We start from the raw sequence: 13,351 nt of genomic DNA, 5'->3' as shown, positions 1-13,351 counted from the left end.
CGATTTCATTCGATATTTCCGTTACAAATACTTTTACTTTTTCCCTAAAAAAGTAACGAAAGTACAAGTAAAAGTACTAAATTAAAAAAGTAATGAAGTACAAGTAAAAGTACGTACTTTTTACTTGTACCGGCGGTACAAGTAACGAAAGTAAAAGTACTGCCATGTATGCTCATAATTTATTATTCAATTTGCTTAAAATTGTTCTTTAAATTTCTGATAAGGCCAAAATTAATGTAAAAATACATAATATGTTGTCAGAAAGGTTATTGTTTACAAGTTTTTCCATTTATAAAAGCGACGACGAAAATTACTACGAGTAAAACTTCTTTATTTTCAACTTTTACTCTTCAATTATTCTCGTTTCATAAACATAGGTGGAAATACTACAAAAGATTGTGTTTCTTTATAAATAGTATAGAATAAATATAGTTTGTCTATAAAACAAACTCCCCTCACCCCTAATTTTAAGGCCGTTTGTTGCTATGGGAAACACGAATTAGTGCCTTTTAGAGTGAAGCTTCTCTCATACCCGGATTCCCTTTCTTTCGCCGCCCCAAGACGAAACCTGTTTTAAATATTGACTCAACTTGAAATAGTTAAACTTTGTAACCATAGTCGCCGACACTGCTCCAGATGAATAACGGGGGAAGTTCTTTCCATTGACAGTATGTCGTGAAAAATTGTTAAGAAAATCATTTTATTTTATTCAACTATCTAAAACTCTTCACATAAGGTTTTAATTATGACATTGTTTAAAAAATCACAATTCACATTCATTGATCAGCAGTACTTTCTTTTTTTTTGCGGCTTAAGAAAAAGGCATCAGGCAAATGCAAAAAGAGTCTGCCGTACCATTGTGTCGTCGTATAATGTATGAAAAAGTGCTCAGCTAAAAGTACCATTCAAGCATTGATTTCGGAATTCCTTTTATGTGTTATGGATGAAGTTAGTTTATTAGAATTTCGGAATTCCTTTTATGTGTTATGGTTGAAGCTAGTTAGGAGATAGAGGATTATAAGTAAAATCTACATATGGCTTTGATAGTGCCTTCAAAATAAAACTGAAACTTTTTTAATTTCTGAACATTCGATTTTATTGGGACTATAGACTGATGAAAACTGTTTTGTTTGACACTTTAGCCATTTCTTTTTAAGTGTTATTGTTTTCCATTAAAACTTTGTTTTTGTCATTAAATCGAATATTTTTCTTTTGAATGAATCAAATCAATTTGGAAACACGACCAATTTGGGAACATGAACTTTGGTAATGAGAAACCTTCGTTACTTTTAATTTGTTTTAAAATCCCCGTAACATGTTTTTACTAGAAATATTTTTAAAAAACCATTAAAACGGGATAAATTGTTGCAAAGGATTGTCTCCACTTCTCCAAAAGCTGAAGGATACTTAGTCTCTGATGCCAAGGGATGAAATGGTAATAAATAAAACCAACACTGAATTTATGTAAGAATGAAATATTTAGTCAAAATCAGTGTATCTCTCTTTTTTTTTCAATTGATGAAACAAAGAGACATCCATAATCTTTTTCAATACAAAATCGTATCGTCACCTGAAATAATAAAATAACAATAAGAATAGTTATAATGATGAGCACAATCAGGGCTTGGTGCAATGTAATGATAAGCCACATTTTCCAATTAACCAGCTGAGAAGTTTTTAGTGAAAACACATTATTTCCAAGAAGACAATAAAATATTACCGTGTGTGTTATCCAATAGAAACTTCGGAAACATTGAAACTGGAAATAACACAATTGATGTTCGGAATTCGGATGAAATGATGCTCTTAATTGATGTTCGGAATTCGAATGATGTTCGGAATTGATGTTCCGGATGGAAATAATACAATTGATGACCTTAAACATTGCCTTTGCAAAAGTGTGGCTTATTATTATACTGTCCCAAGCTTTTCAAGCATTACTTATTAAGGTTTATTACTTGTCTGATGTATTCAGCTTAAATTTTCTGGAAGAACCAGCAGAGTGTCTTACATAGAGATAAATACTGTACAAGATAGCGGATGTAAGACAAATGATGGCTATCAATCTGAAAGCTGCTCTCCCGCCAAAGGAATCCATAACTAAGCCTCCAATTAAACTGGCTGTAGTTTTACCTTAAAAAATGAATTAAATTAAGTTAAAAAGAAGGCCACCTGCTTTCTTATCATCATCATAATCATTTATTTATTATTTTTAAAATTAACATTATAAAACAGTCTAACTACGAGTTATACAGAAAAACTGGTATACAAACGGCATAAAAGATGAAAACTCATTTACAAATTTATGCAATATGAACTCAAAATTCATGCTAACATATTTACAGTGAGGAGGAGAGTGTGCGAGATATATGTTTAAATTAACATTATATAACAGACTAACTACGAGTTATACAGAAAAACTGGTATACAAACGGCATAAAAGATGAAAACTCATTTACAAATTTATGCAATATGAATTCAAAATTCATGCTAACATATTTACAGTGAGGAGGAGAGTGTGCGAGATATATGTTTAAATTAACATTATATAACAGACTAACTACGAGTTATACGGAAAAGCTAATATACAAACGGCATAAAAGATGAAAACTCATTTACAAATTTATGCAATATGAATTCAAAATTCATGCTAACATATTTACAGTGAGGAGGAAAGTGTGCGAGATATATGTTTAAATTAACATTATATAACAGACTAACTACGAGTTATACAGAAAAACTGGTATACAAACGGCATAAAAGATGAAAACTCATTTACAAATTTATGTAATATGAATTCAAATTTCATGCTAACATATTTACAGTGAGGAGGAGAGTGTGCGAGAGATATATTTGTTGGCTGCCGGCAGGATTCGAACCAAGGACCGCTGTGGTAGTATTCGGATGCTCTAACTTTTTCTTTTAAATTAAGATAATGGTTTGGTTGTCTTCACAACAAATGAGTTATAGGCCCAATGAGATACACACAATGGATTTTATTTTTTCCCCCAATGATTTAATACTACATTTTAAAAATATTACTAAATATTTTGTTTAGTCAAAACTTAAATTGAACTGATGAGATTTGCAATAAAATGCATAAGTAAATGAAAATAAAGAAAATGGAAAAGAAGTAGCTATTTTTGAATATTTTCACTCATTTTGTCGATTTATTTGTTAAAATTTCTAACTACATATTTCATTACAAGATTATTTTCTTTTTCAACTTCATCTCTTTCTGAAGAATAATAAATAGATTTAGAAACTTGATAAATTAAAAGGGAATTGGGAAATTAATCTCAAGAAACTAAAGCGGTAAGAAATCACCTGATAAACTTCATTCGCTTCATACATTTATAAATAGGAAATAATAGTCGACATGTTTTACGAACTTCAAAAGTGAACGATTATTTTTAGAGTGCTTGAAGTACGTCGACTGTTATTTCCTATTTGTATATTTTTGAAACGAACGAAGTTTTCAATTTGGTAAAAGTGGAAACGAAAAAAAAAATATGTAGATTTTTATTCAATTACTTTTGTTTTGTTTGTGATGGGCAATTTTGATTTTTTTTATCACTTAATTTGTATTTAGATTCATGAAGTTATTTTTCCCCAATTAAATCCACAGAACGGAATTCGATCAGAATTTGTTTTCTTCTTTTTCAAAAAAGAAAGTAAAATTAAAATGTTCTAAATTTAAAATGCATCGAAACAGAGGGAGCAGACAATTTTTTTAAAAATAAATTATTACTAATTTATTTTCATTTGTTTTTATACCACCTCGCAGTAAATTGAATTAAAAAATTTTGCCTTCGAATTCTGACACTGATCGCTACGCGGCCCGACCTACAAAGCAATGCCAATCAGTATCTTAATCAATAATTTAACTTTTTGAACTGTTGTTTCAGTTTAAACTCAATTGAATAAGATAAAATTTAACTTAATATGATAAAAAATAAGATTAATTAGTTCAATATGATAAAATTCATCTGATCTCAAGATAATAAAACTTTTGAACTGTTATCATCATGTGTAGGCATTTGAACGTTGAGCGCATTTAATGAACATTTTATCGTTTTTAAATTTGTATTTTTCGGGCCATAGCTCAACTTTCTGCTTGCAACATATTTGTTGATTTGACATTAAAACATATTTCATCAGTTTCACAATGTGCCAATCATTTTCATGCAATTTTCAAATTTGTATTTGATATAAATTTTTTCTTATATGCAAAATATTATCAATGAGACATTTGTTTTTTAAATGTCGATTCTTCATTAATATACAGATAAATACCACTTACCAAAACTAAAATGCAAAGCTCCAGCCACAGCAACAACGGTTGCTCTCGTTCCGTCAAGTGCAAGTTCATGACTATGTTGCACAACAGCAACCCATAACAGGTAATATGTAAAGCCTCCAAAAGCTTCTAAAAACAGAGAGGTCCATGGATTTAGAATAAAAGAATAGCCTGCAGTTTTCATGGCGTAGCTGATGAAGGCAATGACGATCAAATGGGATGAACCAACCCTTTTAATCCACCAATTAGATGAAATTAGAAATGGCAATCCATACAAGGCACTTATAGATGGAATAAGACCAAGTAGAAGACTCGATGCATTTAACTCTTCCAAATACCAAAACAAGTATATTTTTGTAAAATTCCAAGCCGTGCCAAGGAACAGAACTACAGCAGCCAGCGACAGAATATCTGCCTTTTTCAGAAGACTAAAAGTTTGTTTCAGCATATTTTTACTCGGAGGAGTAATACATTCTCTAAGCTTATAAAGAAAAATTAAAACTAAAATTAATAATCCAATAAAAAAGTATAAAGCTGCTACGTAGTTTTTTCCACCATTTTCTTTAGTTGTTACGTTTACAATCACGCCCGCGAGTGGCGATATAAACATGTTGCCAGAAATGGCAAAAAAACGTTCGTGTCCAAATGATTTATCATATTCTTTAACCAGAGACATAGCTATGACATCAAAGCAGCGAAAAACATTCGAATATGTGGTTAGAAATAAAACATATGTCACGATATAGCCTGCGAGTAAAAAACTGTTAAATTGTTGTATTTCACAATCATCTCCTGTACAAGAGATTTGGCAGCAGGAACTTTCCATGTTTGAGCAAGTAAAATTGATAACTGATTTTGTAAGCATTGCTTGAAGATCAAAGTAACAGCTATTATTAAATTGTAAATTTATGGTTTCATTGTTAGTTGGTAATATTAGTTTACGATTCTTTTTAAGTACTTCCAAGCATGGTAAACCAGATGAATTGTAATTTTGGTCTGTAACTTTAGGGCAAGTTACAAAGCATTCCTGTAACTTGAGTTTGCAGTGATCTAGCTTTATCGGACGATAATCCCCTGCGACAGAACAATTAATGTTGATTTGTTGAGATGTGCACGAGGTATTATCAATCATTGACGGCATTAAAATCAGAGAAGTTATCAAAACAATCACAATTAAAATGTTCGTAACAAGAACTGGTTTTGATTTCCCTAATTTATCAGCTATAATTCCTGTTATAATAGTACCAATAATTTGAACAATCGGGCCAATAGTGTTCATCCATGAAAACTGGGACAGGGTGACGCCACGTTGTTTCAGTAGCACTGTGATAAATGCTACAATGAAAGAACCAGCTAAAAAAAGATAGAAAAATAAAAGGCTATGTTATGTGTCGTACAAATTGCATTTTTCAAATGTCTGAATCACAATAATAAAATCTCAATTACTTTTAATTGGTAGAATCAATTCTCATGTATGGGAATTTTATAGATATAAAAAGAAGCAAACATACCTCCGAACCAACAAAATTGAGCTAATTTTAAAGGAATCAATGGCTTGAAAATACATACTTTATGATTTTTATAAAAGTATATTGTAAAGGTTTCGTCTTTCTGAAAGAAAAAAAAAATTTTTTTTTTAAATAATTTTTGCATTTATGTAATTTTTTCCTATAAGTCATATTACTTTCATAGGAGTTTTAACCTTTTATATTAATTGAGAGATTTTAATGGTTTATAGAACTTTTTGATGTTTTAGAATATTTCGTATTTTCCAGCTTTTAGTGAATAAAAGTTTAATGTTTAAAGCTTAAGAAAAATTAATGCGTTTTGATCTTAATTTTATATGAGGTATGCAAATAATAGTTTTAAAAAAATGAGGAATTTTATATATCTATATCTATCTATCTATCTATCTATCTATCTATCTATCTATCTATCTATCTATCTATCTATCTATATATATATATATATATATATATATATATATATATATATATATATATATATATATATATATATATATATATATATATATATATATATATATATATATATATATATATAACTTGTGCTTCTCAATGCCACCGTGTGGGTATATCTGAGTAAAAGACGCGGCAAATGTGATTGCTGCGTCTGCTGTTTCACTTATGTTCTCGCCATCCTTTGTTAATCTAATATATACAATCGCTTAAAGCTCCTTATAGCCCATTACTTTGAGCATTTCATACCTTTTAAATTTAAAACAAGATAGCTAAGGTTAAAGCAAAACGGAGCTATATCCCATTTCGAGTAACCTCAATGTGTCCCACATTGCTCTGCAAGCAGCCATACAAGCAACTTAGGCCTAATTAACAAATTGCTTTTAATAAAGCTCTAATCTTTCTTTCAGTTTGTTGAGGAAAAACATTCTTTTTAGCATGTGTAGAATGTCGCGTTAGTGTGTGTCTGTATGCAAATCTAATAATTAAATTATCCATACAATACGCTCACCTTAGATCAGGGCATTAAAAAAGTAATAAATCTTGAGAGCTTGTTTGTCTGTGACTCCTCAAGCAATATTCCATTTAGAAATGAACACCAGAAACGTTATAAGCAATTTACAGTAATGATTTACAGATTGCAGTAATCTTTAGCTAGGATTATCGAAAATTTCATTTTGCAGACCCTTTCCTTCAAATAGCAGTAGAAACTTCATAATCGTAAGAACAACACTGAAGTCCATTACTGTCCATTACAGTAAGTAGCTCAGAAGCTTTTATAGTATAAATTAAGAAAATGGTTAATTTTTCGTGATAAATCTTTTATTGTTATGAATATTAAAATGCTTATGTAAATGTTATGTTTGTTTTAATAATGTTATTTTAATGTTTATTTTAATAAATGTAATGTTATGTTTTATGATGCATATTAACTTTTAGTTAAAGCACTCAAATAAGTAATGTTTAAAATATTAAAATAAAAAGTATTTACTTTGTTATTTTTATTATTTATTGCAGGAAACTTCGGAGAATCTGGAGAATCTGTATAATAAAATGACTTTTTTATATCAGTCGTCAGAGTGTATATCCTATTTTCATCAGTTTCAGTTGAAGACTTTTCATTATCATGCATTTCACCCTGAAAAATGAAATTAATTTGAAATATGAAGCAGATCTAGTATTTGATATTTTGCTATTTATTGGCTTTTTGTTACATTTTTTTTTGATAAAATATCTTCAAGAAAATTTATCATGCATTTTTATATTTTCATTTAAATTTTGATACTCGGAAATATTTTCTAAAAATTTAGTGATTAATATTTGCTTGCAAAATAAAGTTAACCTGACAATTTCGGGTTCATTAATCAAGTGAGAGATTAGGTATGCAAAACATTTGATAATTAAAACATAAGAAGCTAACATGAATTAACATAGCCATTTGAGAAAAAAAAATTACAATATGCATATTAATACTGGGTAAAATTTGCAAATATTCTCGCATTAAATTGTTGAAGAATGACATTTTTAAAACTTAAAAGTTATGAAGAAAGAATTAATTTTAAAAAACAGGAATTCTTCAAATGAAATTTGTTTTCATAAATTTATATATAAAACAAATAGATAAAAAAATAACGTAAGTAATTGTACCCAATGTGAAAATTTGAATGCAATCTATATATATATTTCTCTTACACGGCACCAAACACGGCACAACTTTATGTTGGCCTGTCAAGAGTCAAGTCATTTGACGCCTTTCAGTAATTGCTCCAAGATGCCAAATCTATAATTGTGTTTTCAAAGTAATTCTAAATGCTTAGTGTTAATTTCTTAGAGCTTTGTACAAAAAAATGTTTTTTGGAAAAAATTTTATTGCTTATTTTGTTCTAAAATGTTATGTACTTTATCACAAATGTTAATTAATATAGAAATTGATGCTGATCACCAAAAAATATTTCATTTGGCGATAAAACAAATTTTTGTGTTCTTGAAAATGAAAGACTTTTTGAGGGTTTGAGGGTTATTATCTCACAAGGAAAAGTTAGGGTTTAAAGTTTATATTTTTAAATTATAATTTTTTTTCTAAAACTTTCAGAATTTCTAGCATTATCTAATTTATTATACACATTTAATTGAATTTAGGTGAGTAACTGCAATATTTGATAATTTATTTTGCTAATATGTTTCTCATTTAGATAATATTTTGATTTTTTCACCATGTACAATCTAAATAGCTAATATACTTTTTTAAAAGCCAATAAGAACATTGATAGAATTCTTCTACATAAGTACAATACTACGTCTTTGATGATAATATACTATGTCTTTGTGCTAGAACATTGTGTTCCTTGGCGGGCGAGCGCAGCGAGCCATAACCACATAGGATTGCGTAGCAATTCTCGGGGGTTGGCGAGCGTCAGCGAGCAGGGGGCGGAGCCTCCTAGTAAAATATAAATGATTTATTTATTTATTAATGCTAGCGTAACAACAGAGGTTTGTAAATATGCTGTTATGAATTTCTGTCTGACCAACAGAGGGCGCTGCATTTTTTACAAATTATGATTATGTATCACTTGTATAGCAGTCAACGAATCAGTATGGAATGGAAGGCTACACTATAAAAATTCAGGATCAAATTACGGCAAAAAGTACCGGTACTCAGGATGCCTGCACTTTTTACCGTAAAATCAATTTATTTTTACTGACACATGTTATTAAAAAATCTGATATACAGTAATTATGTAATATAATTACGTAAATATGTAACGTAATGCATATTTACGTAAATAAGTAATTTTTATAGAAATATTTACCGTAAAATCACTGAATCACTCCATTAAAAAAATATTACAGTAAAAATTACGGTATAATATTTCACACACACACAAAAAAAAGTATTTCACGGTACATCAGATCATTTTCCGAGTAACATGCTCCTATAAAAATGGATTTTAAGGTTTAAAAAGTACCGGTACCCTGAGTGCTGGTACTTTATACCGTAATTTGAACCAGTATTTTTACACTGTAGGCAAGCATAATAATATTTAACGATTATATCTCATTATAATTGTCTGTTTTATTGTCTATATTTATTAAATTTAATTGCTATTAAATTGTGGCCTTTTTAAACATAGCACCATTCTTCACTGAATAATTTTGCAATGCATGCTTTTTCAAATTATACTGTAAATCTGTTTATAAGGTTGAAGTTGTAGTGAATATGTTGTAAAGAATAGCAATTGAACAATATGTATTGTACAATTTGTAGTGTTAATGTTGTAGGGAAGTTAAAGTTACATTTAATTGATGTTGCAAATTTTTTTAAGTTGAGTATTGTAGATAAAATGCTTGCTTTACTGTATTTTCTTCTAAAACATTTAAGACTTCAAACAAATAAATAACTATTAGTAACAATTTTTTAAAAAATACTGCATGAATTCTACAAGAAATCAAATTTGTAAATAATATAGAATTAATGCGTTAAAATTTAACAATAACTAGAGCATTAAAAATTTTAAGAAATATTTCATTTTCAAAAAGGTTACATGTTAAAGAGGCATTTCATATGCATATTTTAAAGGCAAAACTCATTGTTACAAGAAATTATAACATTCAAAGTTTTTGAGAAACATGGCAATTTAGAAATAAAAAATTACTTTCAGATAGACAAGTTATCCTAGGTTTTCGAGTAAAATTCATACACTATCAAAAATTCCAGTATAAAGTACCAGCACTCTTTGTGCATCATCTGTAAACTCTACTTTTACCGTAAAATCCGTTTTTAACGTAAAATATTATACCGTAATTTTTACAGTATTTATTTGCTTAGAGTGACTCAATAATTTTACGGTTATAATTACTGCTAAAACTGCAATATATCAGATTTTTGTACCGTAGCATGTTCCTTAAAAATTCACTTTATGTAAAAAATACTGGCATCCTGAGTGCTGGTACTCATCATGTTAATTTATGTAGGTATAAGCATTGCAAGACAATCGTAGAAGACCGAGGTTATATGAAATGTTTTGTACACAATTATTGGAATCAGGAAAATAATAAAGAAAAATCCCACATTATCTTATCCCGTTAATGCCAAACCATAAGAAGTGGTCTACGTATAAGAAAAAGGCCCATATGAAAAAAAGTGCCAGTACATGGGACATTTTGAAAAACTTGTACATATTATGCCCCATTACTTAAAGTAATTTTAATTATTGAAATAAAATTACAAATAGCATTTCTAAGCATTCAAATTAATTTACTATGTGTTTTTAATAAAAGAAATTAGTTCTTTAAGAATAACGTTTAATACATTTTTACTACGTCAAGTGCAGCTAAATGGTTTCTAGAACCGTAAAGGTAAAAAATGTTCTTTACCGTAAACTTTACGGTTAATCGGATGGCCAGACTGCTGCCGGTTATTTTACCATAATTTAAGAATGGAAATTCAAACAGTGTACCTTTCCTGACTATTTATATCTATCTGACCATATTATATCAACCATTTATTAAGTTTTACTTCCCTAAATAATTTAATAAAAAAGCAATTTTATAGATTTTCTGAGTAAATTTAACTAGAGTGTAAGTCTTTTACTGTTTCAGTTAACTTTATTTTATTTTATTTTAATTAAACACTTTTTTTTTATTTGAACACTTTGTTCAAATCAAAGAGTGCACTGCTGTTTTACATTTATGGACAAGAAAATTCTAATTTCAGCTGTAATTTTTATAAATAGTAATTCGAATATTTAGTTTTTAAAGAAAATAGTGTCTCCTTTTGAAAATGACACATATATATGTTTATACTAAGTAGATATTTCTTTCTGTCACTTATCCCTTTAGATTTAAAATAGCAATGTGCTTCAACTTCAGATCCAAGTATAACTTTATATAATTAATACATTAGAACAGACAAAACCTTATAGATTCTGTAAAATAAATCGTAAACTAGAACATTTAAAAAAAACAATGTTTTTTCTTATAATTTTTTTTTGAAGAAAAAGAAATATATTTTTAAAAGGTTGATAGACAAAAATGGATTAGACAATTTATGATATTAGATATAAGAGAAATATTTGAATCATATTACATAAAAATCAAACTTTATAATGACTTTACGCTTGTGTGTTAACAGTAAAAAATATTTTATGATATTATAATAAATAATAAAATATAAATAATATATAAAAAAATTTTTACTGCTTTTTACTGTAAAATTTTTTTATTTCTACTCAAATTGTAAAAGGAATAAATTTTTATTTAAAACATAACATCAAATGCAAAAGTCACATTAAAAAAATACTTAGTTCGAAATGTACAATTTAACATAAAAGTTTATTGATTTCGACGAAAAAATAAAGTTTTATTGATTCATCTAATGATAAAAGTCGTATTTAAAATAATTGAATATGTTTTTTTCCCTTTAAAACAGAGAAAACTCATTGTTAATAATATAGAGTAATAAATTAACTGAATTATTGAAAAATGGTAATTTTATATGTTAGATTAATAATTACCCAACAAGATAATATTTTTATTGCAAAATTATATTCACAACAAGCTTATTTCATGCAAGTGCGAATTAAACGAAGTAATAAATTAATTTATACCGAATTTTTAGTATCACGTCAAGCGTGAAAGGCTAATACCATAAAAAAACGCTTAATAACAATTATTGGAATATTTTATATATGAGAAAAAAAAGTCTGTTTTCTTAAGAAAAATAGATTAACAATCAAAACAAGTCATAGCTATTAAAATTATCGGTAATTTTAACAAAAGTTTAACTTTTTAGCAGTTTAACATTATGCATTATAAGTAAAATTCATTAAAAGTAAGAAAAATCTTATATTAAAATTTGATACAAAAATTCATTTTTTGAAAACAAACTTCATCAATTATAACGTAACATCCAATGCAAAACCCATGCTAAAAATTACATGATTCAAAATATTTAGTTTTATAAAAGTTTTATTGCTTTAGAACATTATCATTATTATAATTTTGTTCATCGAGTGATCTAAAATATATAAGTTGCATTTTCAAAACTGATATTTTTTTTATAAAATAAAGTAAAATATTAAAATATAATAAAAGAGAATATTAATTTTATACCCTATTCCAAAATCTACGACTGCTTTCAACTTCCGCATATGAACATCTGCTCTTTCTGCTCTACGTATGCAAACAATCGAAAGAGGAAGACAATAGTTTGTGTTCGTAAATAATGTGAACGAAATCTAAATATTCTATTCATAATAATAGAATTGTGTGGAATAATGACTGCGAATTCAAAACATTGCAACATCATGTTAAATATAATTATTTAAAAGTATTAATATGATACAAAAAGTTATGTAATCCATTAAGCAAGGAGCTGTTAAAGAGATGTGGAAAGTGCTTTAATTTTTTATTTCGCGCTTTAATTGCTTTTTTGTGTGGTGTTTTTATGGAACATCAAAACAAATGTCGAAGTAAAGTTTTGTTTGACAATGAATGACATGTCGAAATGTTATGGTACAATCGTTTACATAAAACATTCTGTTGTTAATATTTGTATTTTGTATTATATACTTCTTTATTATTGTTTTAATAGCACAAATATCTCTTGGAGACATTGAGGGAAAGATATTTCGATTTTTTATCAATACGTTTTATTTAACCTTAAATTTATATAAAAAATATATCTATATACATAAAAATAATTTATGTAAAAAACAAGTTTTTATGAAAAAAAAATATGTTTATATAAAGTGATTAATAAAAATAACTTATTTGTATATATTTTTTTTTATTTAATTAGTTTCAGCTTTCACAAATCTTAATTTGACTTGCAATCTCAATCACAAAATTTTAATTTGACTAGAAGTCATTGTTATGTCGTAAGTGATCTGCTAGTTTCGGGCCAATTTTTTTTCTTCTGTTTGTTTTTGATATCTTATTTCATAGCGCTAATCTCAGAAATGTTTCAATGAAAATACGAGATGCATAGCTCTTTTCAGCAAAAAGAAAAAAGTTATTAGAATCCATTACTAATCAAAATCCTTAGTTTTTATTGACTGTTTCATGAAAGTCG

The 13,351-nt window shown here is 27.7% G+C and overlaps 1 protein-coding gene across 2 annotated transcripts; it reads right to left on the bottom strand.

Annotated features, from left to right (window-relative positions):
• Positions 1-313: 313 nt before the first annotated feature.
• Positions 314-12,488, bottom strand: LOC147815768 (uncharacterized). 2 transcript variants are annotated; one of them, XM_087157354.1, is made up of 6 exons: positions 12,391-12,488; positions 7,271-7,417; positions 5,812-5,911; positions 4,304-5,653; positions 1,959-2,133; positions 314-1,570 (listed from the first exon to the last, which is right to left on the bottom strand). In XM_087157354.1, the coding sequence occupies exons 2-6, from the start codon at positions 7,409-7,411 to the stop codon at positions 1,567-1,569; spliced, it is 1,770 nt and encodes a 589-aa protein (XP_087013480.1). In that variant the 5' UTR covers positions 7,412-7,417; positions 12,391-12,488; the 3' UTR covers positions 314-1,566. The 2 variants fall into 2 exon arrangements, with proteins under 2 accessions (XP_087013480.1, XP_087013481.1); XM_087157355.1 differs by having other exon boundaries at positions 5,747-5,911; positions 12,391-12,434.
• Positions 12,489-13,351: the final 863 nt, after the last annotated feature.

Source organism: Parasteatoda tepidariorum, chromosome 2 (genome assembly GCF_982258835.1).
Source record: "Parasteatoda tepidariorum strain Cologne lab strain chromosome 2, Ptep-v5.0, whole genome shotgun sequence".
In the NCBI taxonomy this organism is placed as follows: domain Eukaryota; kingdom Metazoa; phylum Arthropoda; class Arachnida; order Araneae; family Theridiidae; genus Parasteatoda; species Parasteatoda tepidariorum.
This window is presented reverse-complemented; position numbering and strand designations above follow the sequence as displayed.